This window comes from Rosa chinensis, chromosome 5, assembly GCF_002994745.2.
Source record: "Rosa chinensis cultivar Old Blush chromosome 5, RchiOBHm-V2, whole genome shotgun sequence".
In the NCBI taxonomy this organism is placed as follows: Eukaryota; Viridiplantae; Streptophyta; class Magnoliopsida; order Rosales; family Rosaceae; genus Rosa; species Rosa chinensis.
Genome location: NC_037092.1, coordinates 20286218 through 20310946, shown reverse-complemented (window position 1 = coordinate 20310946; position 24729 = coordinate 20286218). Strand labels below are relative to the sequence as shown.

Below are 24729 nucleotides of genomic sequence, written 5' to 3'. Positions count from 1 at the left end.
GCACATTAATAACTGTCTTTTTGTTTATTTTTTCATCTTTTTTTTCTTCTTTGTTTTAATTACAGATCTCTATGGCTCATCAAATCAGCCACTCCAGAATTCCAAGTCCCTATAAAGGACACAGACAGGATGGAATCAAAACTTGAACTCACTCTGGAAAATCTGAGGTATATTGTGTTCATATTTGTTTGCACAATTCAATGTATTAATTTTGTCATTCCATATCTGAACTTCAGTTTTTGAAAAAATGTAGGAGGGAAGATCTGAGAATCACTCTATGGGGCGATGCTGCAAGAAAATTCAGTTTGGAGAGTATTGAAGCATCAGGTTCAGCAATACTTGCTTTGTTCACATCTTTAAGAGTGACAAAATTCCGACGTAAGCCACTTTTCTTCATAACCCTATAGCTGAATTCATATTAACCAATCTAACATCATCTGTGAGTTTTGCTTATGTTACATCATGAAAAAAAGCTTTTCTGGTGCATCGTCAAAACAATTATGTCTTTGTTTCTTAACTTAGATATCTTGCATTCATCAATTCATGCAATGTTTCATTTCAATTTTTTGCAAAGTTTTTTATTTCGTTTCAATTTTCCTTCACAATTTCTGTTCATGAAGCACATGAAACTATTTACCTCCAGTACTCTTCAATTGCTAAATAGTGTTTAATTTTTTTATAAACAATTACTTTCCCAATGTGCAGAACAAATTCAAGTATCAACTACAAATCACTCTTCCATACTTATAAATCCACAGATTGAACAGACACAAGAGTATCAAGCTGAGTAAGTTCTTTAACTAGACCTAAATTCGTGTGTTTCTGACACAAAACCAATAATTCTTCAACTACAAAATTAAATTTCAGATTCTCCAAGCCAGGAGACAGAGTAAAGATAGTTCCTCCTCCAGGGAAACGAGGTGCACCAGATCAAATGAAAAAAAAACATCAACAGTGTTGTACCTGAATGCATTGGATCCGGATTTATATACGGTATGTAAAAATAAGTTTTATTTCTCTTCTCATATCATCAATCATACAAATTCTAATGTGCGTTTCAAGGATGATGTCTGCTGTACTGTTTCTATCCTAAGATTTCTAATGCACAATGGATGGTGGTACAAATCTTGCGCAACCTGTCATAAACAACTGAAAAAAAGAGAGGATACCATTGAATTGACCTGTCCTGACCATGACATCCAGATTCCACTTCCATGGTATAAATATTACAAATCTCTTTCTTTGTCCTTTTTTTATTAATTTTTTTCCTTTGTTATTTACAAATAATTGTTTGCCTTTGTTTGCAGGTACATAGTTCAAATGACAATTTGTGACGACACTAATCAGGCTACAGTTTTCATCATGGGAGAACAAGCAGAGCAACTATTTAGAATCAGTTATGCAAATTTGGTGAATAAACGGTTCTACCCAACACACGAATCTGCACCACCAGAAATGGAAACATTCATCGGCCAAACCTACCTCTTTGAATTAAAGGTCAATCTCAATAGTGAGTTGCTGGTGAGGAACATCTTCCCAAATGAGCAAGCTTCTGCGTCATCAACACAACTTGATCCAAGTAGTGCGACACCAGATCGCCTCTCATATCACAGAAAGAGAGGTGGCTCACTTGATTTCATGGATTTACTTTGTGATTTTCAATCATATTGGTTGGTATTGATTGCTATTGATCTTTCAATTCTCAATGTATGCGATTTGGTTTCGTTTTGCAGCCTGGGTTTAACTTTTCAACAGTTCCAAGATCCAAAATTTTGGAGACTCTCAGGGAAAAGGGTTGGGCTGGAAACAAATAGGGTTTATTTCTGATTCTGAAAAAAGGGTGAAGAGGTACATATTCAATCTTACCTGCAATTTCACATTTGAAACAACTCATTTTGAGGGTTTCTCTGATTAATTTTATTGTTCCTTCACGTATTCCATGTTTTCAACAACTTTTACATTTAATGGTTTGCTTACATTTATAACAATAAATGTCATTTCACCAAAAACACAACTTAATTATTGTGAACATTAAATACAGTTTCCCTAATTTCCTTGCTCATACTTCTAACTGCATGTCCATCTGATTTCATTCTGATTTAAAGTGATGACTAGACCAAGCATACAACCACAATGCTATCCTCATCAACATCATCACTGCTAGACAAAGAACAATATGAAAAAAAGAACGATTGAGTGAAGCTAATTCACTCTCTTGTGCATTTTCTCTATAGCTACGATCATTGTAATTTAGCTTTTTGGACAAACGCAGCTAACTGATAAGTTTTCAATGCATCTGAATGAACATAATTCGATGCATTTTGACTAGCTGCAGCTATTGTAATTTAACTTTTTGGACAAACGCAGCTAACTGATCAGTCAAAATATTTTGTACAATTAGAGTTATTGCTAGCCCAACTTCAACTAATGTTATGAGACTAGCACTTTTTGTCATAACTCCAATTAAACAGTTGAAACTCAATGTAATATATGTGTGTAAAAACTGTTTTACTCTATCAACAATGTATGATAATTTATGCCTCTCATTTCTTCTTTCTAACTTCATCGCACACTACATTTCGAACTTTGCATGTTGGTGATGTTACTGCTTCTATTCGGTCTGCAATTTATTTCATACTTATCAATATTCATATTGCATTGTTGTGTCTCTAATTGTCTAATACATAACAGGTTTGTACTTCATTTAATGTTGCCCTTTTACAATATTACTAAGCTGGATTTGCCTTTTTATGTTATCATTTGTTTTTATATCTCGCACAAGAAAATAGTACTCCAATATGTAAGTAATCCATAAACAAGACTTCCTCAAAATTCAGGTATATCCTTTTAATCATTCGTTCTAGCATCATTTACAATTGTCATTTTATCCCTTTCTTAACATAGGTTACTTGATTTTTAAATAAGTAACTTTCACTTCAATTTTTTTTTCTTTGTCCTGTACTCCATCCATATTAACTGATTTGTTTACCGATTGAAATTCAGATTGAAATAAACAAATATATGCAGTGCTGCAACTCTTGAAAAACATCTCTATTACAAACATGAGTGAATTCTATGCTGTCCACACCATATTAAGGCTGCCTGACAGTCAAACTACAAAGAAGCAAGCATTTGATGAGCACGGACCACTCTCTCAAGCCAGCACAGAGACTATCTTTTCCCAATACAAAAAATGTTGCTTTAGGTATATCACGTCCAACATTCACTTATTGTTAAGCTTTGTTATCTATCTTTTCCCTGTTTCGTACTCTTAACCCACATCTGCAAATAAATGAACAAATAGTCCTAAACACTTTGACTAAAATAAGAGTTGCATACTCACTCATAATAACTCAACCATGGGAACAACATCATAAATTCACTCATCACTTCAGCTACACTTATAATAATAGTTTGAAAGACTAAAATGATTTTAATTCATATTTTCTACATATATACTTCCAATTTTGAACAATATAATATAGTGCAAACTAAGATTTCAGTCCAATTGTAAGCATGAATCTCTGAATTGTGATTAACATATGTAGATCATTGAAGATGATTTGAAGGCTGATTAATTGTGTACTACAAGCAAGTATGGTAGATAGCTCCTTCAGATAAACAAATCATTCAAAAGGTAGCAATTTCTCTATAGAAAGTTGCAATTATGAGCTGTTATGTGTATGATGGACCCCTCTCCAATCCAGTTTCTTTTATATATGCTTCAAATTTTACAAATAATTAATAAAATGTTTGTCCAGCAATAACATTGCTGTAACACTATTTTAAATTTCATTATTTAATTCCATAGCCTCAAAGCACGATACTAATGTGACATAATGGTTCGAAATTTTAAGTACCATCAAACATAATTTATTTTTTAGCCACGAAACTGCTATAAGATGGGTTCTATTTTCTAACATACAAGTGGACTTCTGTTCAATCTCAGTTTCTTTAATCACGTGATCTACATTTTCCTGCTCATTTTAACATTTCTGGTTCACTGCACATTCAAAAATCTATGTTCTTATACCTCTTTGTTTTGTAGGCAATTCCTACATCATTGCGTCTTACTGCTACAACAGAATACCATTGCACAAATTATCCAACTTACTCATGTTGATGGTATGACACAAATCTTTTCATGTGTTTGCTGCATAACGTTACTATACAGTTCCCAGATGAAGCTTATTTGATGCAGTAAAATAATTAAATGAATGGATTGAATACTCTCAGGTTGTTGCTGCTTTCATAATCTCCTAATTTTTGGTACATAATTTTTGCATTAAGATTTATAGAAATGTAAACCCTGTTCCTTGCTAAAGCCTTGGTAAATTTCAGAGTATAGGAGCTTGCTATTGGATTTGTAGAGTCATACTGCACTTTCACTTGACCAATTTATATGACATGATCACTTGCGTGTAATTGATACATTTTGTGACAATGCTGATAATTGATTTGATGTAGTCTTTCAACTGTTAGAATAAAAGATATCCCTTTTAAATTTGGGAGCTTTAGGAAGGAAACCAGACAATTCAAACCCCAGTTGCACTTTATTACAGACCAAATATGGAAAGATATTCCCTTTTGAATTCCTTTTTCACAAACTGCTCTTTTACCATTGTTACCTTCCACTCGATCGCTTTTTCTTGGTTGTTCAAATCATTTCCATATTTGGTCTCAACTACCCTGTTCTTTCTACTTTTTTTTTTCTTTTTTCTTTTTCTCTTTTCTAAGTCAATTACAATTGCATCTCTTCACTGCATTATCACACATTTCCACACAATCAGATCCGTTTTTTTTTGCCCAATGTCCCACGCAAAGGTATTCCTCATTTTGCAGTTACCTCTTGAAATTAGCTGGTTGTATCTCTCGTCTGATTTAGATTTCTTTTCTATACAGCAAAAAATCCATTACATCAGGACCGAATTCCAAGACAGCCAACACTCAAAAAACAAAAAACACCACCATTCCGTGTTGTTCACCTAAGTAACCTCTATCTGACTTCTTCCTATTCATGTAAGTTTCTATATTTCATTAAACATCGCACATATTTCAGTTCTTTCCAGTTGGACGTGCATATCTTCCCTTTAACTTTCACAATTAGTAACTTCTTTCTTTTTTATCTTTTTAAAGTTCGCTAATTAATTTCACTGTATCTCAAAATAAATGCCTATTTACCTCAATGTGACATTCTTTATATATATTCACCAATAATAATTTACTTTTCTGGATTTTGTATTACGACTTTCAACAGACGAAGCAATCAAATTAGGCAACAAGTTAATGGTGGCGGGAATGAGGAAGAGAAATTAGAAAATAGGATGGACGTAATTGTTAATCTCAATGAAGATGGCTTGGAGGAGCATAGGGTGTTTCAACCCATGCTTGACAACAAGCTGTTGGAACGTCGAAAAGTTGGACGTTTCATTGAAACACCCTATCTTCCTCCAAGTTATCATCATTTAGATCAACAATTACCTCCCCCCCATTCTCTAATTTCTTCTCCTCATTACCGCCACCAATCACTTGCTCCCTAATCGTACTACCATTTATGTACATACTGAAGGCACTAAAATCCATCAATGTAAGTATGCCATACTTTTCATTAACTTTTATTCTACTTAGTGCCATTCACAGGAAATCACATTATCAATAGTACTGTCTGCAAACACTCACAAAGAAGAATTAAGCCAATATTGTTTTCACAGCCACCGTAAACAATCAGACAAGATATAACAGTTCAAACATACAAGGTCCGTGTTCTTTTGTATCCAGTCTTCTCTTCATTGATTTCCAACATCTATTCCTTTCCATCTTTACTGCAACTATTTTCATCTTTGTTCCACTAGGTTCTACCATCATAATTACTTAAAACCACAAATTACACATGGAATTCCACAAATTTGCAATAGAGTTAATTTTAGGAAGTTTAATTGGCTGGCTTGGATAGACCAGTTCTCAATTGTAGGAGATAGCTCTATTGATGACAACAATAATTTGATCATCTTTGTTCCACTGGGTTCTACCATCTAAGCCAGCCAGTTAATTTTACAAAGTTTAAGCAAAGTTCAGTTGGCAATGTTGTTTATTTCCACCCATTAATTTTGTTTCTTTACTTTACACCATTAATTTTCTTGCATGACTACATTTGATTCTCTACATCCACAATTTCTAATTCAATTAGTCAGTTTGCCATAGTCAGTTGAAAATACAAAAATTTTTGCCAATTTATTTTTTCTATCTTTAGTTTTATTTATCTAAGTGAAAAGCTTGCAATGGAAGAAGAGATTCGTGCGCTAATGTGTTCTTCCATTGCAACAATCTCCAGCTACAATCCGCAGCACAACTCAACTTACAGCAAAGCAAAACGTACTTCTCTATCCCTTACACTCATGTTCAATCAGATTAGTTGGTAAAACATTTCACATGATTTTGTAATACATCACACTTTACAGACTACTCTTTACACATGTAACTTATATGTCAATCAATTGTGATACCTTCTCCTTCATATCATTCTTTACATGAACGTTACTCTCCTAACCTCAACAACCAATCCATCCAAATCACCCTATCACTGTCACAACAGAAAATAATAACATTCATTGATACAATGATACTGAGGAAAAGATACAGCAATTGATACATCTACGTTACGTTGACTAAATATATCTAACAAATTCCATTACTTTTCGCTTTCTTTTACCTATTCCTTTTTGCTTTCTTTGTCCTTTATCTGCTAATTTGTCTTCAACATGACACTAATACTCCTTTATGTTGTCTATAGCTCTCAAATGAAACTGACTCAAAGAAGATCAACATGGAAGGATTTTATATATGCCAATTACAAGTAAAACTTTCCTTTCATCTCTATGCATTCAACCTCTTCTGTTCATCTTCATTTTTTCTTTTTATTCACTATTTCATGTATTCCTAATTAAGTATCAACCTCCTGCTAGGATTTATAAAATCCTTCAGTGTCAACCCTCTTTTCAGTCCTTCTACCTGAAGACTGACAGATAAAACACACAATCATCAACATCCTGCTCCTTCAATGCAGCATCACTCAGGTACATGTAATTAATTACTTTTCTGGTAATCAATTTACACACCTTCAACAATTATCCAAACCTAAGATTTATACATTTTGGTGGGACAGTTCCTCTTACCAAATTGCAACATAAAATCCAATGAGATCTGTAGCTTGAAATTCACAGTTTTACTGCTATTGCTTGAATGAGATTTGTAGCTTGAAATTCACAGTTTCACTCCTCAGTCCTCAGTAGCTCATTGTTCTGTTTTTCAATGATAGTAAGAAGCTCTTGGTTTTCCTGTTCTGTTTTGTTAAATGGGTTTTGGGACGTAGTTGATGTACTATAAATATTCAATTATATGATAGGACTGTGGTGGCTTCTAACTTTATGTTACTGACTAAGTTCTATATAAGATGATATAATCAAATAACAGTTTTGACTAAAATTTTAAAAATTGGAATTTTGACGTTTTATATTCTTTATTGTTTTGTTGTCAATGGTTTGCAGTTTTAATTCTAGGTTTAGAACAGTTGTACATATTTCTGAGAAGGAAATGATGAATTGTTGCTTTTCAAATAGGAAATTGGCAAAATTAGATAGGGTTTTGTGTCTGCAGTTTGTTTTGGCAACATTTTAACAAGAGAAGGACGGTATGAAAGTAATTGAGTTTCAATAATGGATGTTGATGAGATCATGTTTCTCTTTTAGTTTTTGGTCACTGGAATGGAGTGACTTAGTATCTTGGAGGCTGAATTTGCTGATGTTATGGTGTTTTAAAACTTTGTTGTTTCTTCTTCTTCTTTTGTTAAGAAAAAAAATATTAACAAATAATTTTGCCACAAAAACAATGCAAATAACTATGAATATTAAGTAAAACATACTGCACCTGTGATTTCTAATATACTTAGTTAACATCCTGCACTTTCAACCAATAGCTGATCAGTTTTTCACAATCCACATTACCATAACCATGTTAGAAAGCAGGTATGACTGATCAAAGGCATCTACTTCGTTCCTCATCTTAGCTATTTCCCTGAGAGGCATTTCTTTACGTTGCTTTAGTTACTGTTAGGCAAAACTAATACCAGAATTTTCAAAACAAAATAAGTAGTCTTTGTTAGCTTAACAGTTTTACACTATGATGGAAGGCAAACATTTATCAGATATTCGAGTATTTTTTCACTTATCTCAATCTTTACTTCACTCCTGACAAATCACTTTTAACTTTCTTTTCGACACTGCAATTTCGAGTTGCTTTAATTTCACATTTACTACACATGTAATCTAACATATGTCCATTATTTCAGAAATTAGTAATCAAGACAAGGAACATCAACTTCATGCTATCTTTCTCTTGCAACCTTCTTGATGAGTCTCTCTTTCTCTGCATACAGACTTTTCAAACAAGATCCATTTATATTTCCAAGTATGTGTGTGTGTGTGTTCTCACTTTATTTTATTTCTTGCCAACAGTTTTCATTTCGATTGCCAAAATAAACATAGCTTTACAGTTCTTCTGATAACATATCTGATTCACATTTTCTACAAGTCTTAGTCTCTGGTTCATTATCCAGGTTTTATGAATCTATGAATGTCAACCAGCTTGAGAGCATATTGTCTTCCATTTCAACTTCCATTATCGGATACTCCATCCACAGCAAAGTGTGGGCACGTTCTCTCTCACTTTCTAAATCCAAACAAACATAACATTGACATGGATAAAGCATACAGTGGCTACCGTTTGTAGTAATGATCATAAACTTTATGTATAACACATTTCCAGTTGTCTTTGTTGTTCTTTTGCATATTGTATTGATTATGGATTTCAGTGATATAATGAAGTAATACCACTGTTGCTTTATTCCATTTTTTTGGTAATGGATTTGTCATTTTTACACAAACTTTCTTAGTCAGTCGGTCCAAATTTTGACATTTTAGGTGCTGCTCCTTTTTAAAGCTGGAGAAAATAGCCCAACGGCAAAAAAAATTCAAATTAATAAATAAAATAAATTTTTTTTTTTTTTGAAAGGATTTGATTTTATTAGATATCAAAGCCATGAAAAACAGGCCAGAGTCTAACAGAACTTACATAAGAAAGCCCGGGACAAACCGGATAACTTATCTAAGCCACTCTAAACTCATTAAGATCTAAGGGACGCTCGCTGAATAGCAAGCCTAAGCTAAGCAAGAGTAGTCTCGCTCTCTAAGGAAGAAATATTCATCTAGTCTAATCTGCCAGTCACGCAGTTGTGGTACAAATATCAACTAGACACGTCTTAGGAAAGCTTATAGAAATTACCCCTACTTCAAAAGGCTTGAGTCCAGAATGTCTAAAAGCCGAGAGAACTTAAGATAGCACTAGTCCCACCCCCTTAGGTCTGGAACCTGCACCATCTTCAGTCTCCTCAGTAGCGAACAACCTCGAAAACAGGTTGCTCCTTGGGCTGAGGCACTGCAGCTTGTCTCCAAATTTGAGCCCTCCCCAATTAGGCCCAGTGATCACCATGAACGGCCCACTGAAAGCAGCCCCGAACCCAGCAGGCCCAGAAGCTATAATTAGCTCGGTCAAACCAGCGGTCAACCCTAGTTCAAAACTAGGGTTTCCTGCCAATTTTTCCGGAGGCTCTTCTGACCCGCAGGCCGCTGTCGCACTCGTCTCCAGCACCAGACCTGTTCCCGCCATCAGACCCAACCCAGCCATCGGTTGCGGTACAGAAACCAGTCCCAGACCTCCTGTCGTCGCCAGCTGCAAGCCTGCATCACAGCCCGAGTCACCTTCGTCCCGGCCAGACGCCACCACAGCCAGCACCTCCCGTCATTCAGATCTGATCTCGGCCACCCGATGCCTCCACGATGTAAAGGCTGATCCTTTCGAAGACGGAAGGCCCTGACACCCATGCCTCTTTGACACGATCCACCATTCCACAACCAACAAAACACCCTCAGTTGAGAGTCACCTCAACCGGGGCCTGGGAGAACCTTTGTCGAGATCCCAACGTCGCTGCCTAAGAAACCATGGACGCTCCCAGCCTACGTCGTCATCGCCTCACCTCTGCTTGGTCAGGAGAGCATGAGACTCCCCGCCGCCATACCGAAACCTAGGTTTCGTCTTACCGGGTCGCTCCGCAAGTTTCGGAGGCCCTCTCACCATCTCTCTTCCGTATAATAAAAATTGTTGATAGTTATAAATCATTTTTATTAAACTCCCCACTTAATTAGGACTATAAAACAAAATGCCTAACCTTTGATTTTAGATTATACAACTTAGGCAATTTTTGGACGTTCAACTCTCAAACAAAATCTCTTCCTCAGAAATGAAATCGAACCTTCGACAATTGTTTGTAAATGTTCCCTCATAACCCTTACCTATATTTTCTACCCTTTTCAACTTTGCCATTAAATAACATTCTACCCTTTTCTTACCCTTTTTGCTAATAACAAAATGCCTCACCTAAAACTCTCTCAAACAAAATCTCTTTACCACAAACGAATTCGAATCTTCCACAATTGTTTGTTAATTTTGCCTCATAACCCTTACCTATATTTTCTGCCCTATATAAATCTTCCTTAAACCTCCCCTCATAACCCTTACCTATATTTCCTGCCCTATATAATCTTCCTTAATTGTGCGTTTGGATGAGAAAATTATAAAATTCGTAGGAATTTATAAATGATGGAATCTTTAACTCCATCAATCTAAAATTTCATTAATTGCAATTTATATTATTTGGTTGCATCTATTTAGGATTTGAAATGTGTAATAAATTCAAAAAGTTTAAAATAAATAAAAAGATAAAATAGAAAAAAGTTTTGTTTTGGAAATAAAAATTGAATACTGGGAATTCATAAATGACACCTATTTTGGTGAAAATTGAAGTGAGGAATTTAAATAACGAATTCCTTCATTTTTTTTCCACTAAGAAATTTAAAATTTCCAATCTGACAATGCCAAACGAGGGAATTGATTTGTAGAAATTATGAAATCCCCACTTTCAATTAAATTCCATAATTTTTTCCCTCATCCAAACACACTCTAAACCTCCAAAACCCGCGGCAAAGCGCGGGCATCGATTCTAGTATACTAAAGCTCAGTCGCCCGGGTTCTTGTTCATCACTGTTCACAAAGTGGAGTAACGCTTTTGCCATTTCTACTATTGAGGATTTGCCATTCTTCTATTACCTTCTGATCCCTAATCGCGTGTACACATCCCTTGAGAACAGAGGGAGAGAGAGAGTGATCTGGGTAGAAGAAGAAGAAGGGATTTCGAATCGCAAACAAATCCTCTCCATAACTCCTTCCATAAATCGCTTCCGGGGTTGAAGAAGGAACAGTTCCATTGCATGATGTTGAAGCGAGTAGCGGTAATTTTTTAGTTTGCAGAGAATCCATTGAAAATAGCCAACAGAGATGTAAGCCCCTCTTTTATCTCTCTCATTTCCGAATTTCTTTACTTGCTAGCTATCTACCACAATCAATCTTTTACCGGTGTTCAAGGTCGCATGGTCAATCTGTTTTCTGTAGGGAATTGGTAGGCTATCTTCGGTTGCTGCATATCATCTGCAACTGTGGGTGGTTCAGGCAGGCACGAAAGAGCTCACCTTTAAGGTACTTCACTACCAAATGCGTTTATATTTTGCTATATTTCTGTATTCATCTTACGTTGTATATCACTTCATTAGAAAAGCTTAAGGCAGCATATAAATTTTTTTTATCATTCAAATTAAAACCAAGTGCCTGCTTGGTAACATTGGTAATCATTTCAAATTAAGGATAGAGAAGGAAGATGAGAGCATGGAGACCAAAGATGTCAGTCAGAGAAGGAGAAAAAGATGTGCATAGACCGATTCATAAAAATAGCAATAAATTAACCAATAACAGGTCTAATATTTTTATCCCATCTCATCTACGTTCCCTCGATCTGTCACATATTTCCAAGATATTATCCAACTATCTATATAGCTAAAAGAAATAATCTGAATACCAAAAACTTTTTTCTTTTTTTTTGGTGTGAATTGTCCCCTAATGACACAACAAAGAAGCTAAAAGAATTACAACAATAGTGGTCTGAGTTTATGCAAAAGGCTTGGTGTTCAGAAGATGCTCTGTAACTACTGCAGAAAGGAAAATGTAGTTAACCCAGCTAAATACTGAGATTGATTTATTTATGTTATTAACAGAAGTAGTTTTTGCACTATGTCCCATGCCTTCTACATTCTATCATCTTTGTTTCCTACCCTTTCAAACATGCATGGCACACAACGGTCGGAAAAGTAAGGTTAGCATAGTGTACCTCTCATTTACGGAATACTATATTCACTTACCGAAAGTACCAAGTGTACTTCTCCTATGCATTTGTATAGCATACTATACCTTATTAATCTTGCGTAAGAGTCACTTCACATTATTGTCTACGATTTGATCTGTGTAGGCTGTTAATGGGTGGCTATGGATTGTATCTTTGGATACTGAAAATGATATTCTGATTATGTGGTATGAAAACCGCAGCATAGAAGTAGTAACTGAAACAAGATTATGTTGTGTTCATGATATGTTGTGATGATTTCAGGAGGAGAAGGCCAAGGTCAAAGACTTGCACCTCGAGCTTCTAGCTGGGATGTTCTTTTTTTTTTTTTTGCTGGAGCAACTGTTGGAGTAACAGCTCTTCTGACTTCACACAAACCCAATCTGGGAAGCAGCTTCATGTCAATGATTTCTATCAATCTCTATTGCTCCACTGTGGTAGATGAAGTAAATACAGGTAATTGTTTAGTTTCTGCAATTTTTATTTTTTTATTTTTTTTGGTCTGGTTGCTAATTGTTGTGATTTAATCCCACATATGAAGACAGCGCGGAGGTAACAACTTGGGAGTAGATTTTTTACTACTGCAGCAGACTGATTATGCATGGTAGGATACTTCTTTTTCTGAACTGCGTTTTGTAGCCGAGACAAGGTTCATCAAATTTTTGATTATTCTATCAAGAGGTCTTTGTGGATATTGTTGTGTAATATGGAAAGTCTTTTGTAGTGATAAAAGTGGGAAAATAAAGGGTTTGGAATAAGGATCTCAGTTCGTCTCATTAATGATATAGTAGAGTTGGTGGAGTCTATAGTTATTTTTGCAAGAAGGGCTTGGTCATTTGAGCAGCACTTTTGTACAACCATTCCATTCCAGTGTTCAGTTTCTGAAATTTGAATTTTGTTTTTCATTTCCTGTTGGTATCAAGTTGTCCTGATGTGGAGATATTTGATTTCTTGGACATGTCAATTTCCAACTGATATCTGTAAATTAACATCCAAAACAACATGCAAATTTCATTTAAATTGTACCTTTTCAAATTGTGCAGAGGCCTAGCTGCTTTAGCTTATTTGGGTGAGGCTGAAAAGCTGAACCATGAATTTGTCTGAAGAACTGGTCTTTAGATGAATGAGCTGAAACAAAAGCTCAGCTTCTGTTACCCTTTTCAGGCATGGTGGCATTGGTCTTGGGCTATGCATTGTGTGTGTTAAGTATATAGATGCATCAGGAATGTCAATGCATATGATGCATAATCACATCCACGCGCACCTACAAAGATAATTCGAATTTTAACATCTGAATGATCACAATAAGCTGCATGTTTAAAAAACATGTGAAATGTTAATAACGATTATACTGGTGATGACAGGTTATCAAGATGGGTGGAGAAATCAGGGTTGTAAAGAAGGATGGCCAGGAACTTCAATGCAATTGTACTTGGTTCTGGATACACCTGCAGATGGCACTAAACAATATTGTCAAGAAGATTTTGCAAAGCAGTGTAGTGGTAAGTAAATTTGTTTATTTCGAGTTCCAGGTATTACAAAGTAGAAACTTAATCAAATCCTGACTTATCTGAACAGTCATGAACAGTTATATTTTAGATACTTAGATCGCGTTGCTGAATATGAATGCAGGTGCTGCTCGCACGACATGGCAACATGGGTAGATTGATTATGCCCCGGTGGTTACGTAAAAATGTTCTCATTGGCAGCGTCTGAGTTGAATAAGCTGACATAAGTTCTTAGGGAACTCTTTAAAGGCAGAAATTCAGCTCGAACTGCGCAAAAGTTCAGCTAATGGACGACCTTTTTTGGAGTCATCTAAAATTGCTCTTGATGGTGGAGGCAAAAATGGAGAGCCCAAACAGGTAACCATTCTGGAAATTTCTGTTTTGGATTTATCTCACTTCAAAGTTGACTTCTTCAATGATTTGAAAGATTAAAATATATGATTCCTAATCCGATTTTTGAGATCTAGATGTTTCTAGCTTATCAAGGTTCATTTTTCTCTGCTAAGAAGCTGATTTTTTTCGGGTCTTTTGCCTAGCAGACCATTGGTTGTATGACAGAGCGTGTTGTGGAAACTCGATCATTTGGAATTGTTTTTCAGGTTCGTTGAGTGATTGTCTTCCCAGCTATTATGCTGGTGAGAGTTTGTTTTTGATACAGCGGTGACTGATGATCCTTTTGTCTTAGGCAAAATGCTTGGAAACTGGTGAGACTATGGCTATAAAGAAGGTTTTGAAAGACAGAAGAGATAAGAACAAGGAACGTCAATTGATGCGTGTGATTGATATGTTAACACACCCACTTCAGAACTCTCTAATGCTATAAATCATCGAACATGAAAGATTAACATGCTCCTAGATTTTACTAAGATGTATCATATGCTTACAAAGCTGGAAGTCTCATAACAAACTACCTTTTTTGAAGCTAAAGGGTAAACAAATAAGAAATTATTCTATATATAAAGGGAGAATAACACTGTTGCACTGTTCCTAAGAAGTGTCGGAAAAGCCGCTTCTGTCCTCACTGTTGAGGAGAATATCAAGCTGCTGGAGAAGTCATTTTTGTCCTTGGTTTTCTCAGTTTTGGATAGGGATGGTTGTCGGGTTTGGAATTCAGCCACAGCCACTCAGATCAAGATCAAAAAAAAGCAAAAGAAGAGAAAAGAAGGAAAAGAAGAATCGAAGAGAGGGGAAGATCTTGCCGAGAATAGACCGGTTGGAAGGTATTTTTGAGAATCTGATTTGTGGTTTTCTTCTCTATTGTTTTCAATGAAGTAGATGATAGTAAGGTTTCCTTGATGGATTGTAGTTTTCTGTCCTTGCTCTTCTCTGTGTTGGATAGGCATAATGATCGGGGTTGGGATTGGGTGGCTTACATCAAGATCAACAAAAGCGAAAGAAGAGAGCAGAGAGAAAAGAGGAATAGAAGAGACGAAAGCAGAAGATCTGTGAGCTTTGGAAAGAAGAGAGAAGAAAGAAAAGACCGGTTGCAAGGTATTGGATTTGTGGTTTGAATCGATCTGTCGTGTTTGTTGTTGGATTTTTTCTTCTTTTGTTAGATGTTTTTGAGGGGGATGATACTTTTGTTGGGGGTTTTGTCGGGTGATTGAATCGGGGGTTTTCTTGGTTGATTGAAGTTGATTCTAAGTTGTAGGGTCTATTCCTTTCGATTTGATGTAAGGTTTTTGATGGCTATTGGTAGATTGTTGGGGTGATTTTGATGGTAGATTGTTGGGGTAGGAGAAAGAAGTGGAGAGATTGAAGAATTTGGAGCATAAGCTTTAGTTCGTTACTTGGTACGTACTTCCCACATATTACTCCAATATTTCCCTTTATCACATATTGGTGATTTGGTCTTAGTCTTAGCAACTGAGTTCTTTACTATCAGAAATTTGCTCTGGATTTTGTTCTTTTCTATCGTTGAGTCTCACCTCCAAGCTCTTCTAACCAATTACTGAAATTGGAAGTCCCTAAACGACAGTGAGAGTGAGAGTTCGTTCTTATCTATCTCATAGTCAGAAGAGAGAAAATTGAAATCGACAGAAAGAGAGAGAGAGAGAGATCTTGGTCTCTGCTGTGGTTCTTCGTCTCACTTAGATTGATAGTGAGGGAGGTTGTTGATCGGCATAGACAGGTCTCAATTTCCGTTTGTTTCCAGCTTGGAGGCATAAAAGGATACTGCTTGATGTTAATTTTTGGGTCAATTTTGTTGGGTACGGTTTTTTGGGATTATTCGATTAAGGGTTTTGTGTAAAATTTCATCAGCATGAGCTTTGTTTCTCAGATTGTATCTGAATTGCAAAGCTCCTCAACTGTTTAACAAAAAGAAGCCAAACACTAAACCAACTTTAACCAATATAGAAATAATAATAATGAATGCAAACAGAAACTTTAGTGTTTATAAGGATAGTGCCTAAAGGTTCTAGACTACTTTGATTGAAGTGAAATGTTTGATTCATTGGTGGTGGTGAAAGGCTTTCTTTACTTTGGGATGAGTTATTCTTTATCTGTTCCTGCACCCCATCAAGTACTTGATATTCTATTTGCACAGTTTGTTTCGGTGGTACTGGTTTGAACTCTGAGCTCTTGGTTCTCCTACATGCATCAATTTTTGTGATTATGGCTATAGAAATAAGTCCTATTTATTGGTAACTCACATTGGCATGTCTTGAAGATGCTTGATTAGCACCATCATACCTGCGTAAATATAAAATGTCAATTTCTCTTTCATGTTGAACTTTTCTCAATAATATAGTCAAAGATCATGAAAATTGTAAAATTCTGTACTTGCCAGAGAATTGAGAGTGACATATTGGTTAGTTAAATTAGATTGAAACTAGAGAAATCATTCATCTGGTTTATGGATTTTTCTATAAACAAACTGATAGTTGCAACAATCATTCACGGTGTGAATAATTTAAAGAGAAACTGAAATACCTATTTATGAGCCATGGTTGGGGTTTTTAAGTCTAAATTTTGGAACATTATGTCAAAGCTGTGCGTTTGCAGCGACCCAACATTAATTTATGCAGTTACTAATAGATGAACTCATTAGACGAACATTTGGAATGAATGGTCAACTCTCTCTCTAATCCTTGATGCTCTCAACTTCGCTCCTCTCTGCTCAGTTCTCTCAGTAATTTCAGCTTTTCAATTTTTAATTTTTTTAATCTCATCTCAACATTTCTTCAATTCAATCAATAAGGCAAGCTTTTGCTGGTGTAAAATTTGTTCTTAGTTTGTTACACTATTCTGCTAACTGTTATTCCATTGCTAAAGTTTAGTAACAGCAGCCGCATCAGAAACTACTTTTGGAGGTTATTTCAGTTTATAAAAAGTGAAATTTATCGGTTCTTGGAATTCTGTAGAGATTGATTGTCCTCTCAGTTGGAGCAGATCTTATTATGTATAGTAAGTTTAACTTGGGTTTGGACTACTGTGCTGAAATGAGTACTTGGGACAATAAGTTTGGCTTTGAGTGCATATGTTAATAAAAAAATTTATGATGTTCTGAGTTTTTACTGTGTTTTAAATAGATTATTGCCTATCTCTATAGACATACCAATGTCGGCGAGAAAAGTTAGAGCATCAAAATAGAGTAAAGAACAAAAATGAAAAAAACAGTGACTAATCACGAATGTAGATCTAACGAGTGTGTCAACTTTTTGTTTTTTTTTTTTTGGCTTTTCGTTCTGGTTCCAGTAGTTTTGTGTTAAAGTGAGTTTTGACAGTTGTATAATTAATTATCAAATTTCATCGCCTTTTTTTTTTTGTTTTTCAATTTTCTAGATTCTATGCAAAAAAGTCTACATAGTTTTTATACATTTTCTGCTGCTGTTCCTCTGTGCAATGGTATTCATTATTGGTCATAATGCAAACTGATTGATTCACTTATTATGTGTTTGGAGGTACTCTTTGGTTTATATTATTTGCACTGTAATCATGATGATGTTGCATGTAGGAAGGAGCAGGGATTTGCTTAAGAATCATAAGCAGTTGTGTCTTCGTTCATTTCTAGGTTCAGAGATTTGAAGGTACGTTTGGGTTGATTTTTTTATACCAATATGTTTATAATTAACTGTTATAGTTGTCTGTTGGATTATTGTATGGAATTGATCAAAGGTCTTTTGCTATTATTAGCTGAGTTGTTTCTGTTTTGCCAATTGCCTATTGACCGGTTGTTTGTTTCATCTGCATTCTTTGTTTCCTGAAAAAGAAAGAACTTTGCTTGCACTTTGTTAATTGAAACCTTTTTTGTCTTATGCATAGGTCAATTAAACTATCAGAACGTTCTTTTTTTTTGGTTTATCAGGAAAAAGTTCTTTCTTTTTCTTTTTCTTTTTTCTAAAGTGGATCTTGAAAGACTTTTGGTCCGGTTTCCTAATTCCAAACTCCATGGTTAGCTTGGAAGACTACCAACAGTTCAAATGAATCCAATTTGGCCGCTGAACTTACTTTTCTTCTTCTTTTTTTTTTTTCCTAGGTCCTTCCAGTTCTATAAAAGTTCAAGGAAAGCCAGAATGAAAGTATATATATTTGAAACGGATAAGAATAGCAATTTGAAAATTACAATATATATTGGAGATGTTGAACTCTACTTTGGTGTGACAAGATATAGATTGGTAAAACAAATTAAGATATAGATGCCTAGATGCCAAATTAAGACATATCAAGATATTAAGATATAGATGCCGAGAATGAAAGTTAAGACATATCAAGAAATAGATCGGCATCAATAAGACATAATTATTTATCTGTATTTACCAACCTAATGAAAATTACCTTCTATTCTATAAGAATAGCAATTGTAATTAAACTTATGTTTTTGTTCAATTAGTATTCTTGCTTCTCTGTTTAAATGAATTTTCGTTTTGTTTTACTTGATATGTTTATCTTTCGTTTTTTCCATCATTCTAACTGCCATGTTCTTTCCATTTCATATGATTATGATAAGCTTTCACAATTTTCTTCAAGCATATTAGGTTTCTTCAAATGGTCCGGTTTCCTCTTATTCCATTAGGTTGTATTTACAACTAATAATGGTAGAATTTTTAATTATTTACCCTTTATGATCATTTGTAGAATGTGTTGGGGGTGAGTTTTGTTTTTTAGTTTTGGTTGTCATTGGTTCTCAAAGTCTCCAATTTGCCTAATTTATGTTCAGGATTGGCTCCGTCTGCTTTATTACTGCAATGTTCAATAAGAACAAGAAGAGGAGTGATAGATTTCAGTTTGGTTTGAAAAGTAAGGATTGCATCTTTGCTGTTGTGTTTTTGTTGTCTTAGTATTGTTTGATTGGAACTGTTAAAACATAGCGGCATTTTATTGTAATGGAACCAGTTCCTGTTCTTGCTTCTCTTTTTATTTAGTTGGTTACATATTATAACAGGTTTTGTAAGTTCCTGTTCTTGCTTCTCTTTTTATTCAGTTGGTTCCATATAATAACAGGTTTTGTAGGTTCCTGTTCTTGCTTCTCTTTTTATTCAGTTGGTTGCATATAATAACAGGTTCAATTACTTACGAGGACTGTGTTGCCTGTTTTACTTGATTCACGCTGCTCATTTCAGAAGTGTATGTCTTTGTGATGGGGGACAACCGCAACAACAGTTGACTCTCATAACTGGTAATTTCAACTCTCAGTATTATTTTTGATTATCCCCACTAAACAGTTTTGCTTCTGGGTCAGAGGTATTTCCTTTGTATTTTACTACCAGTCTCTGTGCATTGAATTGATCTGTTTACTGTGTTTTGTTTGGTAGTGTTGTAGTTTGTTCTAGAGTGAAAGGTGCTAATTAGAGGTTTAGACTGATCTGTATGTACCCAGCTTGAATTCCATGTGGCATCTTCCGCAACATAAGTTACTTCAACTTTGAAAAGCTGTCGAATTTACTGAACCATATGTGAAAATTGGTTTTCCAAGCTCTTAAAAGAGATTAAACTTTGTTCTGTTGGATTTGTTTGCTTATAGGATCATCATTCAATAACTGCTTTTGGCTGAATAGTCTTTGAGTTGATCTTTTCGGCAAATAAATGCCCAAAGTTGAATAACTCTAACCACTAATATGAGTGATTCATATCAATGTGCTCAGTTACTTTACTAATAAGTAAAAGCATGAAACTTATGTGAATTAACTTTTCTACAATTCTTTAAATAAATATTACAAGCAACTTCTCTGCCTCTCTTGAACCTTTATAGGATAGCAGAGGTCTAGGAATAGTTCCAAAACTATTTTGAAGTATGAAAATATGAATCCAGTATTCCCCTTCATCATTGCTGATAACCCTCCTAAATTTTTAATTCTTAATCATATAGTTCAAAGATTTAAAATGTTTAAAAAATGAGATTGGAAAGACACATTCTGATTTTTACATATCTTATGCTTTGCTCATGGAATCCAAGAACAAGGTGAAAGCTGCCAATGAATTTCAAATCTTGGGATATCAAGGTCTCCATATGTTCATTTTAAACTTGAATATCGCATTTCGTCTATTTCTTACTCATTGTAGACATGCATTAAGCGATTATTATTTTGTTCCGAGTGTTCAACCCATAGAAATATTTAATGATGCATTTAGGAAATTTCTTGCACACTCAATAAGAAGACCGCCAAAAGCTCCTGAGATATGCAACCCTTACACTCTTTGTGCTGGATTTATTTTAGTATTGGTTGTGTACAAGTCACTTGCAGTTTAATCTTTTTGAACTGTCAGGAGGATTCAGAGGTTGGTAATAGGTGTTAAAAAGATGTTTGTATCATGCAAATGAGACATGCTAGATTCAGAGGTTGGTAATAGGTGTTAAAAAGATGTTTGTATCATGCAAATGAGACATGTAGCATATATACTTGCTTTCAAGGTAGATAATGACTTTCAATGGTTGGAATTTCTTTCAGTTTGCTAATGTAAAAGTGAAGCAAAGTGTGTAGAATGATCAAGAGAGATCAATGTCTGAATTAGGCTTCATTTCCTGTTCTTCGTTTCCATCAAGTGTTTTATAAATGGAAGAATCAGAGATGACATTTGTGCACGTATAAAGAAATTGAAATTGTTAATGGACGCTAATATTGCTATGCTGTGATGGAAATAAAATTGTTGACATTTCCTTGATCAAATGAAAAGAAAAGAAAAGAAAAAAAAAGATTAAGACAAATGTACTGCAATAGCCTTTGAAGCAGCCCCATTATGCATCAGCTTAAGTTTTTTTCCACTGCACTGTACAGGTTTGCCGACTGTGGTGCAGGACTTTAGACTTCTACATTATCAAGAGTTGCATTTCGATGATTGTGGAGATCGTGTTTCTCAGTTGTTACATGTTGAATTAGTTGCCCCAGCTTCACACTTTCAAAACAATGATATTCTAGAAGACCTCATGATTCAAATTTGTGTATAGTAATTAGCTAAAGTACCAGATTTTGGATCATGTAAAACAATGTTTGATGTGTATATACAACGCATTTATATAGTGTACCTAATATTTGTAAATTCAATAATGTCCATGATATTCCGGCAGCATCGCGCGGGCTATCTCGCTATACATTAAGTAGTTTCTCCTCTTTCTTTTTCCTTTCTTTTTCCCTCATTCATTCTCTATTCCGTAGATACAATAAAAACACTTCTTTCTGTTACATATGAATCTAAAGCTAAACTGGCTCAAAGAAGGTCTACATGGAAAGATTTTATAAAGATTAGCTGCAGGTGAAAACTTGCTTTCATATTACAAAATATATTAAACTTTGTACATTTAACCTGTTCTTTTCATTTTCATTTTTTCTGTTTATTCATTATTTCATGTGCCACTCATCACACATGAACCTGCAACCAGTTTTTCTAAAATCTTTCAATGTCGACCCTCTTTCAGTCCCTCTACCTCGAGATTCACACATGGAACACAAAACCATTCACATACTATTACTTCAGGTATGGTTTTTATTTTCATTTTTATCGATATTTTTTTACTTATATTGTCATTTTGGTCTATTCCATTCTCAAACTATACATATTCAGTATTGTTTTGTTATTATTGAACACTGCCAGATGATCACAGCACCATTTTTGCTCACTGCCTTCATACTCATTCCTATCCTTTTTCTCCATTACATTTAGCTTTACTTTCAATCCCTCAAATCTGTACTCGATGGTCCTTCAACTCATTGTTAATCCTCACTCATCTCAATGACGATAACTTAGAAGAAAATAGGGTGTTTTAACTTCTGTTTCAAAAACAGAAGTAGTGTCTAGGGTTGGACTTTCTGCTTAGTTTCTTACAATTGTCTTTATCTTTTTTGATGCTGGATCTACTTGCTATACATTAATGACTATTTCTTGCATCTTTGATTCCTGAGTTTGTTTCTCAAATCTGAACACTTCTGAATAGTAAAGTCTGTTATGCATCTTTGCTTTATCAGTTTATCAGTTTGCTTCTCATATACATATATATACATATACATATATATACATATACATATACATATATATATATATATATATATATAATGCACCATAAAAATAATCAAGGGGAGGAAATATTAGACATTATAATATGTAGCTTTTTGTCATTAATCACTATTACTCAAAAACAAACTTAATGATTCAAATGATATATACTTGAGTATCATTAATCATACAGTTCTGACATTAGTTTTCATCTTCTCTGAATTTATTCTGAAGTAAATATGCACCTTTTACCCAGAACCTTGTTTCTCTTTATAGACTTATGACTGCAAACAGTATTAGGATGATGATGCAAAATATCACAGCAAGACAAACCACAGCACACCAACACAGAATTTTATAGAGGTTCGACAAAAACTTTGCCTACGTCCTCTGTGTGATCTCTCTTGAGAATCACTAGCACTATGGAGGTAACAACTTGATTACAAGTACTTATTGAAATCCCTATGCTAATCCCCAACCCCTTTGCTAGATCTCTCTATCACCCTTGGCTCTCCCTGCCCCTGTGTTTGTATGTTAACTGAGAACTCTCTGAGATCTCTCTTTGATCTCTTCTCTGATCTGAGGACACATTATGTGACCTCCCTGCAGCCCTATTTATAGAGTATAGGTGCTGGTTACAAACATGTCACATTAGGATTCCTAAAACTATTAGAACAAGGAAAGAGAGCTAGCTTTCCTATTCCTAACTAGAATAGAACTTACTTTCCAGGTCTAAATCAATAGGAATAACTCTTCCTATTCCAAAACCCATTAGGATACTAGAAGAATTCCTGTGCGCACTAATCTTCATTTACCCATCTGGTTTTGTCTTGAATCCTAATCAACTCAGGCATATCAACGAGCCAAATTCACAACAATCTCCACCTTGGTGAGTTGATACCAAACTGATTGCTGCAACCTCCAAGATATCTTGTACTTCTTGAAGTAATCCCGAAACCTTCAAGAACCTTCACCTTGGCAAGACTCTTCTTGCCTCAACACACCTCTAGTGAGGAGGTGCTCCACCTCAATCTCAACATGCTGTAAGATCGAGTAGGTTCAAGTAACACTTGAACTCCTCCATGGCAATGGTCCTGGTCAAACAATCTGAGACATTCTCCCTTGAATGAACTTTCTCATTTGTTATCTTCCTTGAGTTGACCCAACCTTCGCTGCGATGACCACGAACATCAACGTGTTTCGTCTCTGCTTTAAACACTTGATTCCTTGTCAAATTGATGACCCCATTCTTCATCACAGCTTCTTGTTGAATTCCAAACTCACTCATTAATCCATTAAGCCATAATGCCACTGCGGAAGCTTCTGTTAGTGCCATGCAATCTACTTCAGTGGTAGACAACGTCGTAGCTGATTCTTTAGTTGCTCTACAACTCACTAAACCTTCACCACAAGTAAAAACATAACTTGTTGCAGGTCTTGTCTTGTCTATGTCTCCTGCCAAATCTGAACCCTTAGGACCAGCAATGCATGCTTGTTCTTGTTGTCTTTCAAACACAGATTCATGCTCCTTCGTGTCTCTCAAGTAATACAGAATCCACTTCACTGCTTGCCAGTGCCGTCTACCCGGATTCACCATATACTTTGACACAATGCTCAATGCTTGAGCTAAACCTGGTCTTGTGCAGATTCTAGCGTACATAAGACATTCCACTACTCTTGCATAAGACACATTCATCATCTCATCTAACTCCTTTGTAGATGATCTCTGCACACTCAACTGGAAGTGTGCTACCGGTGGAGAAGACACGGGTTCATATAACAGCCATATTTTCCCCGCTTCTCTGTCTCTCCTTATCTTCACTCTTAGGATCTGCTGTGCAGCTTCTAGATCCTTTATGTCAAATTCTTTCCCTAGTTGTGTCTTTAACTTCAGAATTCTAGACATATCCTGACATGTAGTCAACACGTCACCCAAATAAGGTAGCAATAGTAAAACCATACTATCCTTGAACACATGATGATAAACGCAGCTATCCGCTGGTGAGATTTGGTCATAATCGACCTTTACTTTCTGTGAATACTCCTTGGCCAATACCCGAGCTTTGAATCTCATGGCTTCCTCATCATGCATTCCTTCCTTTTTCCTATAAACCCACTTACAGCCAACCTGATTTCTTTCTTTGGGCTTAGGAACCGACTCCTGAACCAACTCCTTCTGTATGGACTTCTTCATCTGTTCTAACATAGCTCCCATCCAACTTTCTTGTACATCATTTGCTATAGCTTCCTGATACGTGGTTGGATCTCCTGGACTGAAACTTAGAGCATACTTGTCCAATGCTATGCTTCTCTGGAACTCTTGCCCAAGTGACTGACGAACCGAGTCGTAGGTTCGCAGTGCTAATTGCTCCCCCTGAGCTTGTATTAATGACTCTTGTTGTTGCTCTAAGACTACTTCCTCGATAACCCTTTTATCATGCTCCACCTGCT

General features: G+C 35.4%; 1 protein-coding gene and 1 long non-coding RNA gene across 11 annotated transcripts; both read left to right on the top strand.

Moving 5' to 3' along the window:
• Window positions 1-1290: 1290 nt before the first annotated feature.
• LOC121049542 lies at window positions 1291-8897 on the top strand. 4 transcript variants are annotated; one of them, XR_005800680.1, is made up of 12 exons: window positions 1291-1621; window positions 1734-1848; window positions 3004-3205; window positions 3549-3637; window positions 4049-4125; window positions 4903-5019; window positions 5629-5756; window positions 6332-6372; window positions 6791-6853; window positions 6963-7073; window positions 8345-8463; window positions 8612-8897. It is a non-coding gene; the product is annotated as an uncharacterized LOC121049542 (long non-coding RNA). The 4 variants fall into 4 exon arrangements; XR_005800681.1 differs by adding an exon at window positions 5258-5587 and having other exon boundaries at window positions 1734-3205; window positions 5712-5756; XR_005800682.1 differs by having other exon boundaries at window positions 1734-3205; window positions 5641-5756.
• A 2186-nt stretch (window positions 8898-11083) lies between these two features.
• Window positions 11084-21381, top strand: LOC112164818. Of its 7 annotated transcripts, XR_005800199.1 has the most exons (15): window positions 11084-11447; window positions 11560-11643; window positions 12605-12619; window positions 12735-12796; window positions 12882-12944; window positions 13705-13842; window positions 13973-14205; window positions 14388-14447; window positions 14534-15068; window positions 15188-15339; window positions 15548-15641; window positions 17807-17879; window positions 19010-19089; window positions 19353-19468; window positions 21066-21381. XR_005800199.1 is itself a non-coding variant. In XM_040506781.1 (6 exons), coding segments are annotated over exons 1-6 (330 nt in total). In that variant the 5' UTR covers window positions 11087-11445; the 3' UTR covers window positions 14005-14175. The 7 variants fall into 7 exon arrangements, 2 of the variants coding, with proteins under 2 accessions (XP_040362715.1, XP_040362714.1); XR_005800198.1 differs by having other exon boundaries at window positions 12605-12796; XR_005800197.1 differs by lacking the exon at window positions 12882-12944 and having other exon boundaries at window positions 11090-11447; window positions 12608-12796; window positions 21066-21374.
• Window positions 21382-24729: the final 3348 nt, after the last annotated feature.

What these genes read in the sequence shown, in the direction of transcription:
- LOC112164818 (XM_040506780.1), top strand. An exon ending in GGTAGATGAAGTAAATACAG is followed by an intron (nt 12,797 to 13,704) that starts GTAATTGTTTAG and finishes TGGTGATGACAG; the next exon opens with GTTATCAAGATGGGTGGAGA. An exon ending in TTTTGCAAAGCAGTGTAGTG is followed by an intron (nt 13,843 to 13,972) that starts GTAAGTAAATTT and finishes ATATGAATGCAG; the next exon opens with GTGCTGCTCGCACGACATGG.